Source organism: Metarhizium robertsii (assembly GCF_000187425.2).
Source record: "Metarhizium robertsii ARSEF 23 chromosome Unknown MAA_Scf_5, whole genome shotgun sequence".
Taxonomy (NCBI): Eukaryota; Fungi; Ascomycota; class Sordariomycetes; order Hypocreales; family Clavicipitaceae; genus Metarhizium; species Metarhizium robertsii.
Genome location: NW_011942193.1, coordinates 1,070,308 through 1,094,794, shown reverse-complemented (window position 1 = coordinate 1,094,794; position 24,487 = coordinate 1,070,308). Strand labels below are relative to the sequence as shown.

Here is a 24,487-nt window from a genome sequence, read left to right as displayed (position 1 = left end):
TCATAGCTGGCTGGGAGAACGTGTAAATACTCCATAGAAGTCTTCTTTTTTTTTAACCACCTGCGCAGCCTCACTCAAGTGATGTACATCTTGTATACGTATACATGGGGCGCTATTGAAGATGTGCATGTGTTTTATTGTTACAATTACTTTCTATACTACTTTACACACCTCACTTTACACCGCGAGATGAGTCTGGTTGTCTATACGACCTTGACGCCGGTACCGGACGCCTGTCCCATGAAGAAATTCTTTAGCGGCGACAGCATATTGACAGCCTGCAAGCCGATAGATCGTAGACCAACCAGTGGTCCGCTTTCAACCGAGTAAATCTTGTGGAGCTTGTCGCACACGCCCATCAGGACGTGGTTAGTAGCGTAACGTTCGCTATTGTAACTCTCAAGTGACAATTGTGTCCCCAGATCTTGTCCGTGCGAAACGGCATATTCTATGGCCTTGACAAGGCTCTGCACGTCGCCTTGCCCCATGTTGAGGCCCTGTCCAGCCAGCGGGTGGACGGTGTGCGCGGCATCGCCGACAAGTGCAATTCGTTCACCTATATATGTATCTGCGTGGCGAAGCTTCAAGGGGAATGAAGCAATCGACCCCTCTTGCACGCCGACAACAGTCTGCGGGATGGCCTCGGCATCCACGGGCGTGTGTTGTAATCTCCAGTTGTACTCGTCTTCTTGGCCCTCGGTTTGTGTGTGCATGTATCCCAGGTCGACGGGGCTAAGGCGGAATGCAGCGTTTACCAAGGCAATAAAGTCCTTGGGAGACAGCTTCTTCAAAAGCGCGGCGTTCTCTGGCGTCGTTGACCACACCAAGGTTGAATAATTCCCCGGTAGAGGGAGCATAGCCACGGGGCCGGTGGGCAAGAACCTCTGGTAGGCAATCTTGCTGAACTGTCCGCCCCAACCGTCTCCTTCCAGCTGCAGCGTCGCCACCAGCCCGTGTCTGCCGTAATCCCACCCACGGCTCTCGATGCCTGCAAACGTCCGTACGGGACTGTTGGCCCCGTCGGCGCCAACGAGAAGTCGTGCAACTAGTGATTGACCGCCTGACAGGTGTACGACGGGCCAGTCGCGAAGATCCATATCTTCAGTCTCTTCGCCCAGGTCGATTTTCTCTACTCGCGAGTTGTCAAAAATATCGATGCTTCCTAGTTCTTGGAGGCGCTTCAGAAGACCTGAAGTCAGGTTCAGGTTTTCCGTCATGTACGCAATCGTTTTGCTGGGGCCGGAGCTGGCGGGGGGGTCGAATTCAATCCGGGCACCTGTGACGCCATCCCAAACTTGCATCTCGTGGAATTCTTGGATGCGGTCGCGCTTCATGTGTGTCCATGCTCCAATGGTATTGAGGTACTGGGCCGACGATGGGGTCACTGAGCTGCAGCGATTTGAGAACTGGGTTGGCGGGAGAGAGAAGGCGGCGGTCTTGGCTAGGTCTTGAGCTTCGACGAGGGCAACCCTTAGCCTGGAAGTGATGGGGCTTGCGCCTAGGATATTCGTTAGAGACTAAGTTCAAGATATCATTCAACCGAGACAGTAAGGTGCGTACGAAGCGCTGTGAGAAGACTGAGGCCAGCTGGGCCACCTCCAACGCAAACTACATCGTATATATCGTCTTTTGTAGTTGAATATGAACGACGCCATTGGCTGCGGGCAGGTCGAGAGCAACTTCTACAAACGAAGTTCGAGGTTGTTATAAGACCCCGCGCCCCAGCCATTGTAGCCTGTGGCATTGTTGCGTGTAGTAAATCACCACACAACATCAATTGGTGGTTGAAGGTGGACGAAGCTAGAGCTCTTGAGGTGGGACGATGTTATGCATTGCAATGCAAGTTCCATCCCAATTCGGTACGTACAATGTACGGAGGTACTATGACAGGGCTGAGGGTGGCATTTGCGCCACATGTGGCAAGGCCACGCCAGCCTCTCGCTCTCGACTGGGCGGGCCGAGGATGCGCCGCTTGTATGTATCATAGTTGCTACAGACAACGGGAGCCGTGGCTCCGTCAGTGGAGCTAGGACTCGATCAACAACAATCATATCATCTTTGCCGACGATTTTGTAAACCTGTCATCCTTGCAATACTGCTTTGCAGGCTATAGTGCCGGCAACACCCTTATTTTCGGATTTCCGTATCAAGGTTGTCCTTTTCGGCAACCTAGTGGATGCCTCCCTCTCTCTGCAGGTCCGATAACCTGCGACCTTGGCCGCGACCGCTCCTCCTCGGCGGTCCTCCTCGGTTGACCTTGTCTCACCACCTTGTGTCGTTGCATTCCTCCGCGAAGCCAAGTTCCTGGACTTGCCATTGCGCATCCACATCTTGCCTTGCCAGGGATTTGTAACTTCATCAACCGCTGTGCGCTAACGCCGTCCGTCACCATGGCTGATGCCGATGATTACCTCCAAGAGGGCTTCGATCCGCGCAGCGTGACTGTGCCGCGCTTGCGGTCCATCCTCGTCACGCACAATGTGGACTATCCATCGACAGCGAAGAAGGGACAACTGGTAGATTTGGTCAATGATCACGTTTTATCACAGGCTGCGAAGCTGCGGGCACAGAGAGCTCAGGCGAAACGATCCAGCTTAGGGTTCGTCAATGCAGGCAGTGCAGAAGATTCCAACGTTTGGGATGAACACGACACGCGCTCGCGCCATTCGTCTATGCGCAGGTCGATGTCGCCAAGGAAGAGCTCGAGCAGAATCAAGACCGAGTCCGAGGAACCAGAATCCAATATTCTGCGCAGTCCGCGCAAGCGCAGCTCAAGATCTGCTAGCCGGCAACTTTCCCATTTTGACGAAGATGACGGCGCCGCATCCGTTGCGTCTAAGTCGACGCGTCGAAGCAGCAGAAGGACCGTCACTCCTCAAATAAAAGATGAGTCGGAAGAGGAGTATCCCACTCATGCTGATCGCTCGAACGAATATCTTCAGCCGCCAGAGGTAGAAGAGGACGGGGGACATGACGCATCTGTTTTCACCGACGACAACCCTTTCCAAAGCGGAAGCTCCCCGCCGCCGGTAAAAACTCCAAGCAACCGTCGACGCACTTTGGGCGAGGACATGTCTAAGAGCGTGCGATCTGCTAGGAGAAGAACTGATGGTTTCACCGATCGAAGCAAAAAGTCTAGAGTATCAGAAATTTCAGCACCCAAGTTACGGCAAAAAAATCCTGAATTTGCTTTGGAGCCTGGCGAGGAGTTTACTGCTGAAGAGCAGCTCGAATTGGAAGAAGCTCAAAGCTCGGGTGAAGTCGCTCCAATTTTGCGCAAGAGCCATAAACCAGCACGCCAAACAAGCGTACTGACACCCCTCTTTGTCCTTTTTATGGCTCTTTTCGGCGCTTACGGAGCTTGGTATCGACAAGAGAAGCTTGCTGTCGGATACTGCGGCCTCGGTAGACAGGCTAAGCCACTCCTGCCACCAGAGATTGTAGTTCCCGATGCGCTACTTCCTTTTGTTGAACCCCAATGCGAACCATGTCCTGCAAATGCCTACTGCTACGAGGGCTTCAATGTGAGATGTATCCAAGGATTCATTCAGAAACCTCACCCGTTGTCATTCGGCGGACTGGTCCCTCTTCCACCAACATGTGAGCCCGATAGCGAGCAGGAACGCCGAGTTCAGGCCGTAGCTGACAAGGCGGTTGAGGAGCTTAGAGAGCGCCGAGCCAAGTATGAGTGCGGTGACTTGGCGGACGAAGCGGGTCAACAGGAAAATTCGCCTGCAATCGCAGAGGAAGAGTTAAAACACGTTGTCAGCAAAAAACGAAACAAGAGACTTAGTGATGAGGAATTTGATGACCTGTGGGAGAAGGCCATCGGCAAAGTCACTACGAGAGAAGAAGTTGAAGTTCAGGTTGAGACAACTCAGTGAGTATAGACCAGTTTTTTTTTCCTTCTTCTTTTTCGCAATGAGATAAAATCTCAGCTATGGCTGTGGTGCTATCTCATATCTGGTCAACAAATCCTTCTTCTGACACAGACTAATCAGATCCGTGATTAATCCCACAGACCGCCCGGTGCCTCCAATCTTCCAGTCAGAAAGCTATCGTCAACCTCTCTCGCTCGCCTTCCGCTCACCTGCGCCATCAAGCGGTCAATCTGGCTCGCATTGGCAAGATATCGACTCGCAATTGGATTTATAATCTTGCTGATCCTCGGAAGCTTGAACGCACGTTCACGGTACCGTCGTCACGTTGCAACATCTGCACAGGTTCCAGCCCTCGTAGACTTGGTCTTACAGCGACTCGCGGACCAGAGGGAGCTTGGAGAAGAGGATCTTGATGATCCCTGGCTCTTCCTGCCAAACCTGAGGGATGATGTCCTGCGATCTATTCACACTCTCTCCGAGCGAGACAGGATATGGCAGAGGGTAAGGGCTGTCGTAGAGCAGAACAGCAATGTCCGCATAAGCCAGAGGGAAAGCCGAAGCGGGGAAGTAGGTCGTGCTTGGGAGTGGATTGGCCCTACCAAGGGTGAGGGGGCGAGGAGACGGCGCAGTGGGAGGGTTTCGTTGGTGCCGGAGCTGAAGGAGGAGACGCCTGATTCTAAAGATAGAGTCGAGGCTAGGAAATGGGATGAGCCAAGGCCGATTTATTAGGGGTGGCTTTGGTGTTGGCTATACTGCATTGTTATGAATTGTATTAGAATGTATAATTGCTCGCTGTGCTACAATTTGGTGGATGAGTTAATATTAGGCCAAGGGCAGCAGTCACTTCCGATTTATGGTGTACCAAATACATCTCGATGACTATTAATTTGTTGAAATTTGCTAGGTCTCTGTTTTGCTACAGCCACCCTCGAGACGTAGTAAGACTGGAGACACTCTTGGGTTACTTGGCATGTCAAGTTTGCCTAGGCTTCGGCTGGTCGTTGATGTGTCCAGTGATGCAAGTGGGTTGCCTCGTTCAGCGTCGTGTGGTTGTCGTTTGTTGAATGGCTATCAACGCGTCAGGACACGCATTCACCCAAGGCATCGCTGAAATATCTCACTGTCGACAGAACAGAGTCACGGGAGGTGAAGAAAACATAGAATAGAGTTAAAATAGTTAAGACTAGTGTCTCGATTTAATCGGCTATTGCACAGGTGTGGTTATATGCACAAAGTGTTGTAACAAAAGAAACGGCGGTACGTTTTTAATCTAAGACTCTAGTAATTGGCGTTTATTGGGCCTTGGAAGAGACAATCTCTGTGGTCTGTGTTAGCATATTCATTGATCATGTCATCGTTTTGCGTAAACTTGTCCAGTTCAACATACTCTCAACGTCAGCGACGCTCTGCTGCAGGATCTGCTGCAGGACCTTGGGGTTCTCCAGCTCCTTCTGGACCTTGGCGATGATGGAAGCGGCAAGTTCCTTCTGCTGGCGCTGCTTGACCTGGCCCTCGTAACGGACCCAGGAGTCAAGGACAGCCTTCGCCTCGGCGGCCAGGGCGGTCTGTTGCTCGAGCTCATAGGCCTGAGCCTCAAGCTTGGCGGTTTCCTGCAAGCCCTTGCGTCAGTACTATCATCGTCCAGATAGGGATCCCATCCCCCTCCAAAAAAAGACAGAATGCTTTAAAGCTCTCTCACCTTGGACACCTCGAACATGGCCTTGGTGATGTCCACGACACCAGTCATCTGCTTGACGTCCTCAATGCGGCCCTTGACAGCCTCGGTGTGGTCGGCACGCGCACTGTTGAGGATGTTCTTGATCTTCTCGTTCTGGCTCTCGGCCCACGCCTTGTATCCGGGACCACCGTACTTGATGAGGCCACCCCAGACGGCCAGCAAGCAGATGGCCACGATGGTCTCCTCGTTCATGACGTAGTACTCATTGCTGATGGCGTAGATGCTGAGACCAGCAGCGCTGCTGAGGAACGCCGTCTTGCTGAGGAGGCTGCTTCCGGGGAGGGAGTCGATGATGCTCTGAGCCTTCTTTTTGGGCTCCTCGGCGGGAACGTTGCTGGCGTGGCGGACAGCAGCGGCGGACACGGCAGGGATGGCTCGGCGGGCGAGGGTAGATCGGAGAAGGGGAGCGCCTGTTCGTTACAACAGATTCATCATGCGTCAGCAAACTTTCCGCTTCCAATTGGGTCTCCAAATTTCAATTGTCGTCGTGCAATTCGATAGGGGAGCGACGTACTGACAGCGCTTCGCGCCAAGCGAGAGGCCATTGTGATACAGAGTAGCGATTGGGGGGTGTCGGGCTTGACGTTGCTCGGGGAGCTGGGAGTGAGGTTTGAGGTTTTATCGCGCTAGTTCGGCAACATGATAAAATCACGTGACGCCGGAGAGGAAAGGAATGGGCCAAGTGGGCGTTCGCTCGTGGAGCAACATGGTTTACCCGACCTTCTCCCTGCCTTGAGGTGTAGGGGAAAAGCAATCTTATCGATAAGGTGCGACTGATTGGATTTTTTTGGAAGTCCAGCACTCGATTTATTTGAGGCTCCCAAGATTTCGAACAATATGTATCTACCATTTCAATAAACATACGGTGCTACTTCTTCTGTCCTTTTTTGAGGCTCATTCTCTTTCAGTTAGAGAGTTAAATACTTCTTTTTTTTATTCCCGAATTCCCAACGACATACGCGGCAAAGTATTTCCATCATGGCGAAAGGCGCTGTAGCTGAAGGCTCGAAGCGCAAGCGTACCTCTGCTAGTGAAAAGCCAGCCAAACGGCGCAGGTCTTCAAGTGAAGAGAGTGAGGACCCAAATGCAAGGATTCTTCTTCTGGAACAAGGAATTCTGGAATCAAAAAAGAATTACAACGATATCACTGACCTGTTGAGCACGGCAAGGGACTATGAAAATGGCGAACCAGAATCAATGTTGGCAGCAGTAGCCCTCTGCAGAGTCTTTATTCGGTTGCTAGCCCAAGGGTCTCTCACCTCCAAGAAGTCTCTTTCGGAAAAGGATAGTGTGGTCGTTGGCTGGCTCAAGGATCAGTTTTCTCAGTACAAGATATTGCTGATGAGTCTGTTGAGCCAAGAAGAGCTCGCCGTCACTGCTCTCACCATGAGCATGAGATTGCTGAAAGCTGAAGCAGAGTTCTTGAATAACAATGAGGACTACTCGTTCCCCACCGCGTTTATCGAGAACATCGTCAAAGCTGTATTGCTCTCAGGCAACGAAGATGTCAGGCAAGCATACATAGAAGATTTTGCGGAACAGTATGATGATATTCGCTATTTCACGTTCAAATCTGTCAAGTATGTATTTCGTTTTTATCGAATTATGTTGTTGCGCTCTGCTAATAGCTTTGAAAGGAACCTTGTGGAAAGCTCTTCGGGGGATATCGAGTCCAATAAGTTGTTTGACAGAGTGTTCTCCCTGATTTCTGCTCTAGACGGTGTGCCAGAGTCTGCGGATGACCTGGACGACTTCTACATCCCCAGGCCCAAGAAGAAGGCACATCCTCTTCGATCAGTCAACCAACACAAAAAGCAGGGTCAAGAGGCGTGGCTTGCATTGATGGGCGTCGTCGACACCAAGGACGAGCGTAAGCGTTTACTGGATATAACTTCAACCGTTATTGCCCCTTGGTTCACAAAACCAGAGTTGTTGGCAGACTTCCTTACCAACTGCTACAACACAGGAGGATCGATGTCTCTGCTAGCACTGTCTGGAGTCTTCTACCTGATTCAAGAGCGCAACTTGGACTACCCATCGTTCTATCCCAAGTTGTATTCGCTACTCGACCGAGATATCCTGCACTCAAAACACCGCTCCCGATTCTTCCGATTGTTGGATACATTCCTGGCGTCAACCCATCTTCCTGCTTCTCTGGTGGCTAGCTTCCTAAAGCGATTATCCCGGCTAGCGTTGAATGCGCCTCCTAGCGCCATTGCGTTTGTGATTCCGTGGATTTACAACCTGCTGAAGCGTCACCCTACATGCACATACATGTTGCACCGGGTCATAAAGGATCCTAAGGAGAAGCAGGATATGAAGGATCACGGGTTTGAAGATCCCTTCCTGGCGGAGGAGACTGAGCCTACGAAGACGCGCGCAATCGACAGCTGTCTCTGGGAACTTGTGCAGCTGCAATCGCACTATCACCCCAACATTGCGACTATTGCAAAGGTCATGTCTGACCAGTTCACCAAGCAATCGTATAACATGGAAGACTTTTTGGATCATTCATACGCAAGTGTAAGTCCTGTCTGACCTCTTTGGGGCATGTACGGCGCTGGTTTTACTGACATTGTCCGTAGCTTCTGGATGCCGAGTTGGGAAAGGACATCAAGAAGGCGCCGGTTATTGAATTCCAAATTCCTAGGAGGATATTCCTCCCCCATGATGACCCAACGGCACAGCAGGACAGCCTGTTGGTTAGGCTCTGGGATTTTGGGGCCAAGGCCTAGTTTCTGGGTTAGACTGTTGGCGGACTTGGCGTGGACATATTTTGCCATAGAATACATAGACATAGCGAGCGAACCCTACATCAGATTGATTTTATTTCCCAGCGATCCTGTCGCGCCAGAAATTACTCTCTTGAACAACTACACTCTTGGAGCGGTCCTTGCAGTACATATTGAAATACATAATTCATGCCGCGCCGCGCCGGCAGTGGGTTTGGCGGATAAAGTGAGAACAGATAGCGAAACGGCTGTCCATCATGAAGGTTTTTCGGGAAAAACAAAAGAATCTGACACAAGTTCTCGAGCCGGCTGTAAGCAGTGAGGCCGCAGACAATGTCCGAGCTTTGTTGCACAAAGACGTCTGGTTCAAGCTACATGGAGAGCTTTAACACCAATGCGGGTTGCTGAAGAGCCTCGTGCGCCAAAGCTCCGGGGCTGGTTGGAAGGATCGACGCTGGTCTAAAAGCGGCTAGCACCGGACCACATGGCCGCATTGTACGGCCACTGTATTGTAGAACATCAATGATTGAATCAATCAGTTCTCTGGTGCTCCAGCGCCGTCCAAGTGCTGGCCTGGGCCTCCGGCACCGTGTGACTTCCCCTGGTCGGACATGGACATGGAGCTTCTTCGTTTATAGCTTTGACTACTCCGTACTCCGTATTGACAGCTTCGAACATTACATGAAGGGACTAGCACCACCAGAGGCCAACCCCCTTGCAAGCCACTGAATCATCCATCAAGGAAAGACCAGCCTGCTCCAGTCTGCACGCAGCTGGTGTACGTACAGTATGTATCTAGCTGAACATTCGCCGGACCATTGAGCACCTTAGTGCGCACCTAGAACCAGACTGCGCCATGTGCCCCATCCCAACAGTAACGCCCCAGACATCTGGAGCCTTTTGACAAATCTTGGCAACGTGCGAACTCAACCGACAATCCTCTGTGGCTTCTTCTTTTTCTTTTCTTATTTTTTTTTTTCGTCTTTCATGTGAACCCAGCTGTCAAAATTCGCCTTGTCTGACGCCTCGCCTCTACAACGTCAGATCATCGAGTCACAGCGATGGTGACACCGATGCGGGCCTGAGCATGAGCGTGTGTTAAAGCGGCTAACCTGAGAGCCGGGCCACGTCGCAATGGCCAGCAATCGCCTCCCGTCGCTGAGCGCCGTCTCTAACTACAGAACGGAAATTGCCTCGCAGAGCTCCCCGTCACTATCCACGGGAAAAGCCACCCCAGACAGCCAGAAGCAGCCGCGCAAGAGGAAGGGACATCGAGGTGGCAAAAAGAAGCGCTCCCGACGAAAGAGTTTTGCTGCTCTTGCCGAGGACAGCCATGATGAAGCTGGTCCTTCGGGCCCCGGGTTGCTGTATCAAGTGCCAAAGGCCAACCTAAGCAGTACCAGCATCGACAGCGAGGCTTTGCTTGACCACCGGTAAGCTTGCAGGAGAGGCTGTAATTTATCCAGCATGCGGCATGCCTCCCCGTGTACGTGAGCTAATATTTGCATCAATAGAGAGCAGAAGCCTATGCGAACCCGCCGCTCATCCACCATAGCGGTGTCTAGTCCCTTCCATAATCCCTTTTCCTCGACTCCGGGCGGTAGCCGACTGCGATCTATGCACACTCCCAATAGCCCCAATGAGAATGCTGAGCATAATCCGTGGGACGAGACCGCTCCTCTGCTGTCGGCATCCGCCAAGAAAGCAACTCCAACGGGTCCCTCGAGCTATGGGGCAAGTGAGGGCAAGACCGGTCGCAACAGAAGCCGAAGATCCAGCAGATCGTCGAGAACCAAGCGGCCCCCTTCGCAAAGGGATGGCTACGATGTGAATCATCCACCGTCCGTCCCAGGTTCGCCAACGTTCGGTGCTGCGGCTGGCCCGGAGATGGTGTTTGGAGACGTCATGATTCGGGGTGACTTATCTCTTCCGAGCGGTAGCGGTCGGTGCTCAGACAACGAGGAGGCTGTGTCGGTCACAGAAAGTCCACTTCATGACCACAGGCCCGAGATAAACCGACGATCAACAGTGGCCGCTGCTGGGGACGTATGCTTCCCAGCCCCTGGCATGTCAGAGCTTGGCGAAGAGGAAGATGATGCTCAGTCTCGAGATCCTCAAATCCACCAGCGGCATGCACGTCGACGACGGGGCCAATGGCCGGACCTGTCAGTGTTGGAGGAATGGAGGCAGTATGAAAAGGAGGATAGAAGCGAAGAACGACGAGTGAAACGAATAACGGAGCCGCAGTTGATCAACGGGCGGCTACGTCCTGTACGAAAGGGGTGGTTCCAGACTGATGAAGAGGTTCCATATCGATTCACTTATTTTAACGAAGAATTCCAAAGCACCATCCACAGTCAGACGATATCGGAGCTCGTCCAGCCTGGAAGCGACTTTCGAGAGCTCTTCATCCCAGATCCTCGCATTCTGTCAGACGACGAGAGCAGCGACAACGATGATGAGACCATTTCGCTAGCGATGAAGCACCAGCGGTCTTTTAACGGCTTAGATGTCGACTCCAAATTTCCGACACGCCAACCATCTATTGCGGAGTCACGAAAGGGAAGGGGAGGCACCATGTCGCCAAACTTGGATTCCATGAACCATTCTAGGCGCGTCAGCCCGAGTGGCGCTAAATCATCACCGGGAGGCAGTGTTCAGCCCGCTGCTGCAGACACAGCTGAAAAGCCTATTAGATATGGCGACAGGCCTGTCTGGTGGCTCGACGTTCTCTGCCCTACAGAGGCGGAAATGAAGGTCATTGCGAAGGCATTCGGAATCCATCCCCTCACCGCCGAAGACATCATGCTTCAAGAAGCCCGAGAGAAAGTAGAACTGTTCCGTCACTACTATTTTGTCAACTACCGCACATTTGACCAGGACATCAACAGCGCGAACTACCTCGAACCAGTCAACATGTACGTCGTTGTTTTCCGCGAAGGTGTGCTCAGTTTCCACTTTTCCATGACACCGCACCCTGCGAACGTACGCAGACGCATCCGGCAGCTTAGAGACTATCTCATTCTATCGTCTGACTGGATATCATACGCCATTATTGATGACATTACCGATGTTTTCCAACCCCTTATCCAAATCATCGAAGACGAAGTTGACGAGATTGACGAGAATATATTACGGATGCATACACCCGAAAGGGACGAGAAAACGGCCCACCTCCGAGACGACAGCTCCTCCTTCTTCGACTCGGGGGACATGCTCCGAAGGGTGGGTGACTGTCGCAAACGAGTCATGAGTCTGTATCGCCTTCTAGGCAACAAAGCAGATGTCATCAAAGGTTTCGCCAAGCGATGCAACGAAAGCTGGGAAGTTGCGCCCAGGTCCGAGATAGGACTTTATCTGGGAGATATCCAAGATCATATTGTGACCATGACATCCAATTTGGGTCACTATGAAAAGTTCGTCTTCCCCCCCCCCCCGGGGCCACGTTCTCCAGTAGACAACAATGGCTAACAGAGTTGCAGGATATTGGCCCGCTCACACGGCAACTATCTCGCCCAAATTAACATCCGCATGAACGAGAGACAAGAGCAAACTGCCGATGTCCTTGGAAAGCTCACCGTCCTGGGTACCATTGTGCTCCCCATGAACATCATCACCGGCTTGTGGGGCATGAACGTCTGGGTTCCCGGGCAGGAGTACGAGGGTGATTTGGCATGGTTTGTGTGGATAACCGCCGGCCTGTTGCTCTTCGGCATAGCGTGTTATATGATTGCCAAGAGGGTATATAATATTGTTTGAATCATTCTTTTTGTTTCTTCTTGGCGAGGCGCCATTCAGCAGTTTCGCAAAGCTATCCAAAAGTTTTGGGGACATCAGTTTTTAGCGTGTTAGTCCCGGGATACACACGGTGTTGGAACCACGTTGGAACCACGGTACGACTTATTGGTTAGTTGATTTTTTCTGGGAAGGAGTACAAAGGGACTGGTTTTCCTGTTTTCGGTCGGATCATGCATACCTGGGTAGTTTGTAAAAAAGTTATACCGTCATCGCCTTTTAGCATCAAGGATATGCTCAAGCGTGTCATTTTATCATGGAACGTGGTGTTTTGCCAAGTGTCTTGTATTTTTAATGAGACGTAGCAGTTTGCAGCCAACTATTGATCTCTTTCATTCGATTTGCGACATTGCCGCCGTCTTTGGGCATGCACCACCATTTTTCAACCCAACATAAAAAAAATGTACATAGCAACCGTTATTGCGCCGGCTCAACCTGACTCTATCCAGAATGACCTCTCAATAATACTGCTGCAGCAAATTGGTATTTCAGTACGCAACCCCGGCCGTAAAGATTCCGCTTCCCTGCGCACTTCACTGGGCAGACCAACACCCTTGTCATGACCGTGTTTGTTTTCATACATCTGTGGCATGTCGTGCATGTCGCATCTTACCTCCGCTGGCCAGCAAATGTGGCTCTCAGGGCCATGATCTGCTGTTTATCAGCTTCCGGAAGCATGTCAATTTGGGCCTGTGTCAGGTCCATGACGGCTCTCATCAGAGCGTCGGGGTCCTGGGCTGTCGCAGATGCTGGCGGTGGTGCCGCCGGGGCGCCATAACTCGGCTGGGCTGTCGTTGGTGCTGCTGCTGCCGGTGGCGCATATGGCATACCGGCCACCGGTGGTGTGTTGTTATTCGCAGTTGAGTAGGCGGACACCGCTGCAGAGCCGGGATACGCCGTCGCTGGCTGTTGAGGCGCCGGGAGAGGAGCCGTAGGATCGGCGACAGACTGGATGGCTTCGGGGGATACCAGTCCCATGAGAAGGAGTGCCTGGAATACGGCATACGAAAGTTGCGGCGCCTGCTGGAGGAGTTCTGTCGCTCTCTGGGGTTCAGAGGTAGCTAGCGTCTTCATCTGGCCGAGGATATCGAGCAGTTGGGACGGTGGGAGGGTGTTGAGTGTTCGTGAGATGGCATCGGTGCAGGTCAATCCCGGGGGGATTTCCTTGCCGGCAGGGAGAGGAGGTAGCGAGATCGCTTGTGCGCCGTATGCGTTGGTAGGCGTACCATTCGTAGGATTCGACGTGGACTTTGATGCATTTGTTAGCGAGCCGAGGTTTGTGACGCCCGGGAAAGGCGTTTCTTTGCCCATACTTGGCTATTGTCATCGTCACCACTCTTTTGTTCATTAGAAAAGTCGACGCGGAGCTTGCGACCCATAACCTCAAAGTCGTTCAAATTTCGTACCGCAGACGAAGCACTGTCTGTTGCAGAAATGAGGTCAGCATGGTTTCTAGGGAGTGTGGAGGAGGCGATGGCTGTATGCTCAGTGGCGGCGTATGGGTTACTCGACGAACCAGTATCTGGATAGTCTGCAAATCCAAAACCCTTTGGACGACCTGTTTCGGAATCGTATACTAGTCGGAATCGTTCGACCTTGCCGGCGCGGCTGAAGATTTCCGTAATTTGTTCCTCTGAGAGGCCTATATATGGTCTAGTTAGAAAGGTCAAGAACTACTGAGGAGAGTCAAAAGTTTCAGGTTTCTTTTTTCTTTTTCTTTTTTTTTTTTGACCCGTACCGTAAGGAATATTTCCCACAAATACCACGCGAGAGGGCGGTCTTGTTGACATTGTGATGTGCTGGGCCGGGCGAAACCTATCGTGAGAATCGTATGTCGTGATGTCGCGAAGGGAACCGTCACGCTGATAAAAAGAGTGAAGCGACGGGTCGCTGATTACTGCCACTGAGCGTTTCGTGTCACCTGTGACCCAATGGCCTTCATGGATAGCTGAAGAAGATGATTCAATGCAGGAAGCCTCAATACGTTGGCGGCAGGTGGGAGATGGGACCTTGAACACGCATGTGCGATCTACAAATTTAGCTCGGCGGCCTTCTCATCATGGCTCCAGTTGCAGCCACCAGACTCTGTGATTGGGACTGCCGACTGATGGGCGCAAGTGTTGGAGCACGATCTAGCCCAAGTACTCTGTACCTACCCGGCGATTTGCCGGGGAGCTAGGGAAGTCGCGACTGATGAGCCGGTGCCGCCCTGACGCGGGCCAATTGAACCCTCAAACCACTGAAGCACCCAGCCACTGCGAGTCTCAAGGCGTGTGGGGAGGGTCAGAAACACCAGACTAAAGAGCCATCAATTGGCGGCACGACAGCTCGCGCGCAGCACCCGCTACACACGCACGGATAAGCGGTTGTCCAAATTTGGCTCCCTGAGAATCGGACCCCTGCCATTCGCTGTCCCCACACGTGCATGCATTCGAAGAGTACTACTGCGAAGTTAACTGTGGCTTCTTTCAGCCTCGCCCATGTTGGAGCAGTACTTGCGACTGTGGCCTCAACCTCATCCCAGATTCTTTGATCTTACGACCTTCCATTGTGTATTACCTACCAGTTCCCGGAGCAACTAAGCCGCACAGTTCTCACAAGTCTATCATATTTCGGTACAACCCACCACTCTGCTTTAGCCAGGGCTTCGTTCTTCTCATTTCGGTTCTTGCCCTCTTGTGGTTGTCGAACTTGTCCGTCTTCCAAGCCCAGTTGCCTTGAAGGCGACCTCTTAGTGGGGAGTCTGTCGCCAGCTGTCGCCATTGAGTCTTTGACGACGAACCAGGTCAGCAATGCCGCCCAAGTCGAGATTCACGAGGCTGGATGCCTTCACAAAGACGGTCGATGAGGCCCGAATCCGCACTACGAGCGGTGGTGTCGTGACAATTATATCACTTTTTGTCGTGCTCTTCTTGTCTTGGGGAGAATGGGCTGAGTATCGACGAGTCGTCGTACGACCAGAATTGGTGGTAGACAAGAGCAGAGGTATGGAGAAACAACTTGGCTTCTGACTTTTGGGTGGTCCCTATGCGCTACCCTTCTTGCAACTCAAAAGTTTGCGAATACTAACTGAGCCTGTACAGGAGAGCGAATGCAGATCCATCTCAACATGACTTTCCCCAGAATGCCTTGCGAGCTGCTCACCCTCGATGTCATGGATGTCTCTGGGGAGCAGCAGCACGGGGTCTCACACGGTGTGAAAAATGTCCGCCTCCGACCTGAATCCCAAGGAGGTGGTGTCATTGATATCAAGTCCATGAAAGTCCACGACGATCCTGCTGATCATCTGGACCCCTCCTACTGTGGTGAATGCTACGGTGCTACGGCTCCCCCTAACGCACGAAAGGCCGGGTGCTGCAATACCTGCGATGAAGTCCGAGAGGCATACGCAAGCCAGGGCTGGGCGTTTGGCAGGGGCGAAAACGTCGAGCAGTGTACACGTGAGCACTATGCTGAAAGGTTGGATGAGCAGCGCGAGGAGGGTTGTCGCGTTGAGGGCCATCTCGAAGTCAACAAGGTGGTTGGAAACTTTCATCTCGCTCCTGGTCGCAGCTTCAGCAACGGGAATATGCATGTTCACGACCTCAAGAACTATTGGGAGACCCCCAATGGCAAGCAGCACGACTTCACGCATACTATTCACCAGCTCCGTTTCGGTCCTCAGCTTCCCGCTGCGGTTTCCGACCGATTGGGCAAGGGTTCCATGCCTTGGACGAACCATCATCTGAACCCCCTTGATGGAACCAGGCAAGAGATTGGCGATCCGGCCTTCAACTACATGTATTTTGTCAAAATCGTGCCCACTTCGTACCTACCCCTCGGTTGGGAGAAGAGATTCAAGAACGCGGCCGGGTCGACGTATGGCAATGCCGATGGCAGCCTTGAGACTCACCAGTACTCGGTCACCAGCCACAAGCGAAGTCTTGAGGGAGGTAACGATGCCGCTGAGGGCCATGCAGAACGTCAACATTCACAAGGCGGTATTCCCGGCGTCTTCTTCTCATATGTGAGTATCCATAAAATCCTCACCCTACCATGTCGACATACTAATTGATTACAGGATATTTCTCCCATGAAGGTTATCAACAGAGAAGAGCCTGCCAAGACCTTCACTGGCTTCCTTGCAGGCCTCTGCGCAATTGTCGGCGGTACGCTCACTGTCGCCGCCGCCGTGGACCGTGGCCTATTCGAGGGTGCTGCGAGACTGAAGAAGATGCGGTCAAAGGATCTGTAAAAGTGTACTCTGGTTTGTGTTTATCATACAACCGGCTTTTGTATTTGGGGCATAGGCTAAGGCGTTTTTTTGTTTTTTTTGTTTTTTGTTTTTTTTTTTGGATGACTCTTTTTGAACAGGGGATGGGGACTGTGTTGCTGAGGAGAGCATCGCATAACGGCTGAGTTGGGGCGAGCATGGGGATGCGATCAAGACAATTAGAAGGGGGGCAAAGAGTGAGTGTGGAATATTTGCAATTAGTGGCTGTGATTTGATGCGCATGAAATTTACGTTTTACGTACATTTTAAAGTTGTACGGGGTCCTGACGGTGAAATGTGACTTGTGCTGGTTCGATCTGAGATGTGGAATGAGATTTTATGTTACACCAGCTGGGTTGCATCGTTGGCGAGGACTCCCGTGTGGACTATCGTGTATCATTCTTGTTCATGATTGGGAAAGGGGATATCGAGGTCTGGACAGCCATATCCGAGTGTCTCACGTGGCGCATCTGCCCTTGACAGGCTTGCTCATGTGTCACAGGTTGACGGGGTATCGACAACTGCTGTGGTAGCCCAGATGCATCGGCAAGAGTGGATATAGAAACGTCCGTCTCCTTACGATACCATGTACGGAGTTATGATGTCTTGGTTTTTTGACCGAGTATCTCAGACCAGGGCGCAGCTCCGGTTGGTGGCCGACCGAGGGAAGCAAAATATCCGGCCACAGGGTCTTAGCACTGTGTGTAGTAGTATGTCATTCGAACAAGGTGCAGTTGGCCACCAGGGCAACCGTTGAGCATTCCAAGTCCGCATCCTCCTAGATGCACACATATGGAGCCTTGGGACGCAAAGCATGTATGTATTATAAGGTCGGCAGGAGACATTGGAGTTCGATATGCCTAGAGCTCGAAAATCAAGAAAGACGGAAAAGGAGAGAGAGAAACCCCACGACGAAGATCTTCAGTGACAGCTGGCGAAACCGGAATGGCCAAGGAACCAAGCATCATCAAGGAATGGGGTTTGACAATATGGCCGGTCGTTACAGGGTAGCAGCACATGGCGGACGGACAATCGTGACGGGAGGGCTGGGTCAGGGGCGGCTCTGGTACGTACAGAGTACGCCACCTGGACATCATTGATCGGTGCAGTTCGAGCTCTAGGCCCCCAGGCTGACATGCAATCGATGGGTGTTATTATTGGAGGTGAGCAAGTGAGAGAGGCAGAACAGATGGTGCGAGGCGTGACATGGAGCCAGTGGATACCCTGTATCCTGTTTGTACGACAAAGAAGCCGTGGAAGACGTTGGCCTGCGTTTACTGTTGAACCACAGCTTGGGGGGGGGGGATGGCAAAAGATAAAAATAAATATCAAAGGGGATCCCCTGAGTTTATTTGGGTTCGGACCTTGTCGTCACGCGACTTGCTTTATGGCCTGCCTGGTGCGTGGCCAGTGGCAGCGTCAACCGGTTCTGGTAACACCAGACGGGACAAGCAAGTTGACATTTTTAGATTCGCCACCTGTTGGTGCTGTGGCCAAGACCAGATCCAATGAGGAGTCAGACGCGCCGTATTCCAACATTGATGAGCTTCTATCGCGGAGAACAGCTGAGCTGGAAGCTCCCCCGCGCGATATGTGGGAGACCAGAGACAGGAAATTAAACGACAAGTTTGGCACTTTGTAACGCAGCCCCCCGGTGCGACCAGTTAACCTTCCAAGGAGGTGAAGGCATTGAGTCCGGTCGTTAAATGCACCCCAGACCGAAGCCGTCTCCATTGCCAATATGCTGCAGGTCCCTGACACACCTGAAGTGGCTAGCGTGGATGGGGCCTGGAAACTCAAGCCATGCGCCGCCAAAGGGGGAGCGAGAGGGGGCACTGGGGCGTAAGGGGGACGGCTAGTGGGGATGACGGCCAGGCAGTTGATATTAAGAGAGCCACTTTGTTAGCGTTATTTTGTCAGGCCCTGGACACCCGGCGGGACAGGGGCTGGACGGGGGTCGAGGAATGAGATGCGAGCATCCGCAGCACAACACGGGAGCCAAGTATTCAATGTTACGGGGTCAATCGTTGGGTGCCTACTGTCACGGCCTGAGCACAACCCAAAACAGCCAGAGTCTAGTGGCTGTAGCGCCAGCAGGGCCGTTCAATGTTAGTCCCAGCGACGCATGGCTGGTGGTGCCTCGTATTGAACTCGCCCCAGTTGACTTCAGGACGTTGAACTGGTTACTGGCCAACGGTGGGAAGCAGCCAGCAGGGTTCATTTCGTCTCCTATTGTATTGATGCCATCCCAAGCCCTAGTCGGGCGCAACGTCGTGCTTCTGCTCATGTCGCCTCCTTCTCGCCTCCTCCCCTTTGCATCACCCGTATTTGCAGCCCGCGAGCCTGGCAGACGGGACGCCAATGCCCGTGAATAAGGGACATCTGGGACTGGCCGGTTAAACGATACATCAACGCTTGATGCTCCCCTCACCCTGCGAATCGTTTCCCGCCGACAGCCACACCAATCGGGGCCCCTTCTGTTCCTCTGGACTTCTGAGCCTTGTCGACGCTCGATGCTCGACGCTCGACGCTTCATCTGATTTGATTATACAAGTTGACCTTTGCTGCGCCACGACACAACACCCGCTAGACGTCGCCATTCACTTACCTGTCCTGCCTGTTCTTATTCTGTCGACATTGGCAACGACGCCTCCCGTTCTTACGAATTTCTCGCCTCGCCGCCAAGTCAGACATCGCCGACGCTGCTGTTGTTTGTCGCACGGCCGTCGTTACCAGAGCCGCGCCTCGTGCCCCCAATACAACCACCGACGACGCAATACTAAATATATCTCATTCCTCAAATGCGTGTGCGATCGAATTAGACAGTCACCGATCCGGATCACACTGCTCTGTGCATCGTCTGCACTACACTCTTTTTTGTTTGGAGAATTGGATCCTATCAGAACAACTCTCCGGTGATGAAATAAAATAAACCGAGTTGGCGACCGACATAACCCCTATCCAACATCGACCGCAAACCCCCGACTTTTCGCGAGTAGAGCTCGTTTCCATTCTCTCTTTTCAACCATTTGCAGTTATCGCAAGCCGATCACCGTATCAACCCCTTGCATGCGAACAAATTGCGCCGTTTGACGGTGCACGACGAGTCCAACATGCCGAAGCGCCCGGACTTGCTTGACCTGCGGGCTGATTCGCACTCTTCTGCCATGTCGTCGAGCTCCAGGCCTTTGCGATCCCCGCGCATGCACGTCGCTGGCGAAGTGCCGCCAGAGCTGTCTCCTCTCGATGCATTTGCCCTTCAGAGTCGCCTGCTGGCCAAGCAGCTGCAGGAAAGCAACAGGGATGGAAATAGGATGAGTAGATTACCTCCTCTAACTGTTGAATCGCCTTTGATCGTCCAAGGCCGATCAGAGTACTTCCGTTCGATGTCAGCAGAATCTGTATCGGATCCTGAATCTCCAGAACCCTCCTCTGGCTTTGGCTTCAAAACCGAAATCGAGGATGCGTTTACAAACGAGGAACGGCCCAAGTCGATGCACCCGCGCATGAGCCAGATACCGCCTACCCCCGATGTTGACGTACCGGCCTTGCCTGGATCATTTCCTGATATCCTACGAGGACGACAAATGGACCCCGTCCAGCAGCGTGGAGATGTCTTTGGCGCTCGCCAAGAGCGTTCACCATCACCGATCCAGAGTGATAGCCAGTCCCAATATGAAAAGCACTCTGAGCCATCTCCCGCTTGCAAGGACAATAGCTTACAGTCCACTTCTTCACGAAACGCACCTGTCTCTACAGGTTCTCCAGAGAGAATGAAGCAAGGCCGCTTTGATGAACTGGGTCTTGTGCCACCGCCCTCCCTCTTCCCCAGACGCTCATCAAGCATCCTCTCCTCCCCCGTTCTCGAAGACGATGAGAACTCGAGCAACATGGGCAGTTCGTTTCATTCCTTGCCACGTAAACTGTCCTCCGGCAGTGCTGCTCTGGCGAGTTCTGTGCATTCCCCTGCCTTGACCTCATCCTTTAAGAGGTCGCCGTCTGCTGCATCTGATTCATCCGCTCTTCCACGGCCGTCTTTCAATTTCTCGCGACCGCTTAGTAGAGCTGGCACACCTGGGTTCGACGTACCAACTCGTCAGGCTTCATCAGACAGCCAGCCATCATTCATCCTGGCTGATGATACTGCACATACTCCTGTTAGCATGCATAGCGAGGCCTTCATGGATCAGCAGACGGATGACGCTAAAGGTGCTGCTCCATCGTACATTTATTCTAAATTTTCTCTTCCAAGAGGGAAAGCGCTTCAGCGACAAGAGCCAAATGAGATCACTTCGGAACAGCCCGTGGCATCATCCAGCAATGCTCAACGTTATCCCAATGGCGCACCTCCATCACCTCCTACACGACCTTCTAGTTCATCTGCTAGAACAGTTCCTGATGATGCGATTAGCACGGTGAGTGGCACAACTAGGCCGTCCATGGACGTTGGTAAAGTAAGTATGGAGAGCTCGAGACTCGCAGCTGCTGGCACATCGTCATTTCCTCCACGGCCATCAGTTGACGCGATTCGGAAGTCTGAGGATGGCCCAAGAGGGCGAGCCTTCACATCAGCGCTGCATGAGCAATCCCGGGGCAGGACGCCGGCCTCTACAAACACAAGCGATTCTGCCAGCACAATTCGGCCGCCACCTACGTCTAGATCCTTGGCCCCAACGGCCTCTGAAATGTCGGCAGAAGAGCATTTGGCCAAGGGCATAGAGTGTCATGAAAACGGCTCCTTGAATGAGTCAACATACCATCTCCGACTAGCCGCAAGACAGAATTTACCAACTGCCATGTTGCTATATGCTCTTGCATGCCGACATGGCTGGGGTATGCGAGCTAATCAACGAGAAGGTGTCGAATGGTTGAGAAAGGCAGCTGAGCATGCCAGCATCGAAATCGCGGATGACGAAGATCAAGTGAAAGAGGGCCGTGCTGCCCCAGCGGCTGTGGTTGAGAGGCGGGCGCGCAAAGCCCAGTTTGCTTTAAGCATTTACGAGCTGGGTGTTTCTCATATGAATGGATGGGGTATCGAACAAGACAAATCTCTTGCCCTGCGATGCTTTGAGATTGCTGGAAGTAAGTTTTTATAATAGCCGATGTACTTGGCCAGATGTGTTAATCAACATGACTTTTGTAGCTTGGGGTGATGTCGATGCCCTTGCAGAAGCAGGATTTTGCTATGCTCAAGGTATTGGATGCAAGAAGAACCTGAAGAAGAGCGCCAAGTTTTACCGCATGGCTGAAGCAAAAGGAATGAGCATGGTGGGAAATAGCTGGTAAGTTTGCCAACTCAAGTAACTCGCCGTCGCTCGCTTTGTACTCGATGCTAAAACATCTTATAAAGGATCCACAAAGCCAAATACAACGACGACGACGAGCCGTCACCGAGCAAGGACGGGAAAAAGACACGCAGCAAATCCCGTACACGCACCATGTTTGGCCTCAAGTCTTCATAGGCACTTTGACAACTCATCGACCTCTACATCGACAAAAGCTAGTCGTGTAATCTCTCATGACCATGACGTTTCCCCCCCACATCCATCATATATCCATCTACTTCGGAGTTCATTTTTCTTCCATATTTATCTATTTCTTTCGGGCCGGCAGCTCTGCTCTAGCATGACTTACGGGATATCTCTCCTTGTTTCTACAGTCAGCATTTAAGCAGGCGGATTCTTTTTTTCCCCCCTTTCTCTACCCGTTTTAACTTCTTCTTTGCCTGCCTCCTTTCACTTTCTGCCCGAGGGGCTCTCATGTTCCTTACTGGACTGCGAAAATACATCAGGTAATTCAATCTTTCCACCCGTGGAAATAATTTTCAAGAGATGCATGATTTCCCACCGCCCTTGCCGGGATTCTTTTCGGAACGCACACAAATAAAAACTTCCTTTGTCATTGCATTATCGTTCTGGGAATGGGGTAATAGGGACCAACGTTTTGTGGAAAGCTTTTCCCTTCGTATTTCGTGTACGACAGGCACCGTTGCTGTCGCTTTGGCGATGTTGTTCCTGGGGAACGGATATCTATCATATTTTGTCTTTTTGACTCGTTCTTGGACCAAGGCTCCGGTTGGAGGGGCCAGGCATTTGTTTATATACCCTGTGGCGGAATGCCCAGTATTGAAAGATGAATCGAGAATATTGCATATTATTTATTTCCAGAGACTCAGTTGTGTTTCTAGATCCTCCTGATTTTGACGACTAGTGGCACCGGGAGTGTAGTCTTCGCGATTTGCTAGGATAGGATATAAGACGGAAAGAAAGGGTTTATTCGTATTGTTACATGTGTCTACCTCACTTTGCTACCGCTTCTAGTTTCTAACTCACTATCAAACTCAATCTTCAAGTGTCCACGTCCATCTTCTCCCCTTCAAGTGGCACTTCTGTGACGGTAACGTATCGCCCAATCTCATTCTTCTTGATTATCTTCTCATTGAGAACAGCCGTCGTGCCCTTGGGGTATGCGTAACTCTGCAACTTGGCACTCTTCTCATTAGGCTTAATGTAATTTCTCTTGAGCGTCGTCTTGTCCTTGGTGATGATGGCAACATCCACGTTGGAACCGGAGCCCAAGTCGTTAAAGATACCAGCCAAGATGGCCTCGCTGGCTAGCTTGACGGCATCCTCTTGCGTCAAGTTTGGCTTCCACTGTGTCTCAAAAACACTCATGGCGGCCAAGCTACCGCTGCCCATGGTGACGTAGGGCAACTTGTCGGTGCTGCCGTGGGCGTGGACGGTGAACAGGTGGGTGCCCGTCGGGTCGCAGCCCGCGACGACCAGATACGCACCAATGTAGCCTTGGTAGCGGAAGAGGTGCTGCTTCAGGAGCGTCATGCAGGTGACGACTCGGGGTTTGCGGCCCGTAGAGAGCGAGTGCAGCTCTAGCTGAGACGAGATGAGGGCCGTGGTGAATTCGGTGTCGGCGGCGGTGCCGGCTCCTGCACACCAGATCTGGGGCGAGATATAGTGCAGCTTTTCGCAGTTTTTGTCGGCGACAATGGGACCTGATGTGGCTCGGGTATCGGCAGCAATCTAGGTAAAGGTGTTACCTGTCAGTATCGGGGGGTGATTTCAGGGTTATGGCGTATGAAGCTGGGCCATGAATGATGGGTTGGTTGATTGGCTTCGGGGAAGTACGTACGACAACACCGCCGTCGAATATACAGCCTACAATGGTTGTGCCCGTGCTGGTGGCTTTGGGAAGAGGCACGCCTCTGGCATGTAGTGCCGCATTGCGGTTGTAGTTGGAGAAATCGAAACCCGGCATTGTGGATGGTTGTCGTCCTGTTCGGTCTGCAGTGTTTCGCTGCTACACCGATTGACGGATCGTTTCGTATCTCTGAAGCTACTTTAGAGCGGATCGCGTTAGGGAGTCCGAAACTGGCGGGATTGAAGAAGAATGTGATTGCGGAATTGTGGTTGTTGATTTCGTTTGATGGAGGCTCGAAGTCGTGGGTGTGGTTGGCGTAGAGGGAGGTTGAGAAGGCAGAGACCTGGATGACGAGGCTAAAAGCTGCCTTCGATTCGCACTTCAGGCAGGCGAGCTTCCCCCCAGTAGTGCCCAAGTGCTGGGCGCGCGCAAGTACAAGCATCTCAGCGTGTGGCGTTCAGTCAACAGCGTGACTGATTGGTCCAAGCTTCCTGCCATGCTTGGTGCGGCTCAGTCACGTGGCTGGTGCCTTCCATCCAACGCCTTAACTAGGAGCTACCAAAAAAGTTGGCCTTGGAGGTCATCGCGACAGACTGTGCCACTGCTGCGCTGGCTTCTGTTTGCTTTTCATCCGTTGCTTTTCTGCCGGCCATCTTCGCACGTACGCCAATTATACGATTCGTTTCCTTTTGTTGGCTGTAGACACCAGATCAAGGATTGACAGCAAGTTGTCGCGTCTACTGTCGCCGCTTTGCATCTGTCTATGACACTGCTATCCTTTTGCAGCCTGCTTTGATGCTCTGGAGAATGAATGCGTTTCCGTTCATGACAGGTTTTTCGATACGCATTTGGCATTCCAAGACTCTTGCTCATGTACATGCTGGATTGAAGAACTTGGACCACTTTTAAACAGGCTGGTATCTGTGCGGCAAAC

The 24,487-nt window shown here is 52.1% G+C and overlaps 9 protein-coding genes across 9 annotated transcripts; 5 read left to right on the top strand and 4 right to left on the bottom strand.

Moving 5' to 3' along the window:
* Positions 1-203: 203 nt before the first annotated feature.
* MAA_04321 (ubiquinone biosynthesis monooxygenase COQ6) lies at positions 204-1,729 on the bottom strand (the record flags this gene model as incomplete). The annotated part of the gene is made up of 2 exons (XM_007822319.2): positions 204-1,498; positions 1,561-1,729. 2 exons carry the CDS (start codon positions 1,727-1,729, stop codon positions 204-206), a joined length of 1,464 nt encoding a protein of 487 aa, XP_007820510.2.
* Positions 1,730-2,390: 661 nt separating this feature from the next.
* On the top strand, positions 2,391-4,610 carry MAA_04322 (Inner nuclear membrane protein MAN1; the record flags this gene model as incomplete). The annotated part of the gene is made up of 2 exons (XM_007822320.2): positions 2,391-3,880; positions 4,022-4,610. The coding sequence occupies 2 exons, from the start codon at positions 2,391-2,393 to the stop codon at positions 4,608-4,610; spliced, it is 2,079 nt and encodes a 692-aa protein (XP_007820511.2).
* Positions 4,611-5,173: 563 nt separating this feature from the next.
* On the bottom strand, positions 5,174-6,164 carry MAA_04323 (ATP synthase subunit 4 mitochondrial precursor; the record flags this gene model as incomplete). The annotated part of the gene is made up of 4 exons (XM_007822321.1): positions 5,174-5,199; positions 5,269-5,491; positions 5,581-6,029; positions 6,134-6,164. 4 exons carry the CDS (start codon positions 6,162-6,164, stop codon positions 5,174-5,176), a joined length of 729 nt encoding a protein of 242 aa, XP_007820512.1.
* Positions 6,165-6,597: 433 nt separating this feature from the next.
* On the top strand, positions 6,598-8,354 carry MAA_04324 (nucleolar complex protein 4; the record flags this gene model as incomplete). The annotated part of the gene is made up of 3 exons (XM_007822322.1): positions 6,598-7,199; positions 7,248-8,142; positions 8,205-8,354. 3 exons carry the CDS (start codon positions 6,598-6,600, stop codon positions 8,352-8,354), a joined length of 1,647 nt encoding a protein of 548 aa, XP_007820513.1.
* Positions 8,355-9,485: 1,131 nt separating this feature from the next.
* Positions 9,486-12,110, top strand: MAA_04325 (magnesium transporter; the record flags this gene model as incomplete). The annotated part of the gene is made up of 3 exons (XM_007822323.2): positions 9,486-9,784; positions 9,866-11,767; positions 11,834-12,110. The coding sequence occupies 3 exons, from the start codon at positions 9,486-9,488 to the stop codon at positions 12,108-12,110; spliced, it is 2,478 nt and encodes an 825-aa protein (XP_007820514.2).
* A 645-nt stretch (positions 12,111-12,755) lies between these two features.
* On the bottom strand, positions 12,756-13,936 carry MAA_04326 (RNA recognition motif domain protein; the record flags this gene model as incomplete). Its single annotated transcript, XM_007822324.1, has 3 exons — positions 12,756-13,394; positions 13,460-13,788; positions 13,885-13,936. The coding sequence occupies 3 exons, from the start codon at positions 13,934-13,936 to the stop codon at positions 12,756-12,758; spliced, it is 1,020 nt and encodes a 339-aa protein (XP_007820515.1).
* Positions 13,937-14,938: 1,002 nt separating this feature from the next.
* MAA_04327 (ER-derived vesicle Erv46-like protein) lies at positions 14,939-16,380 on the top strand (the record flags this gene model as incomplete). The annotated part of the gene is made up of 3 exons (XM_007822325.1): positions 14,939-15,131; positions 15,230-16,152; positions 16,207-16,380. The coding sequence occupies 3 exons, from the start codon at positions 14,939-14,941 to the stop codon at positions 16,378-16,380; spliced, it is 1,290 nt and encodes a 429-aa protein (XP_007820516.1).
* Positions 16,381-19,511: 3,131 nt separating this feature from the next.
* MAA_04328 (chitin synthase activator) lies at positions 19,512-21,860 on the top strand (the record flags this gene model as incomplete). Its single annotated transcript, XM_007822326.1, has 3 exons — positions 19,512-21,480; positions 21,542-21,680; positions 21,749-21,860. The coding sequence occupies 3 exons, from the start codon at positions 19,512-19,514 to the stop codon at positions 21,858-21,860; spliced, it is 2,220 nt and encodes a 739-aa protein (XP_007820517.1).
* An 885-nt stretch (positions 21,861-22,745) lies between these two features.
* MAA_04329 (Proteasome B-type subunit) lies at positions 22,746-23,670 on the bottom strand (the record flags this gene model as incomplete). Its single annotated transcript, XM_007822327.1, has 2 exons — positions 22,746-23,435; positions 23,545-23,670. 2 exons carry the CDS (start codon positions 23,668-23,670, stop codon positions 22,746-22,748), a joined length of 816 nt encoding a protein of 271 aa, XP_007820518.1.
* Positions 23,671-24,487: the final 817 nt, after the last annotated feature.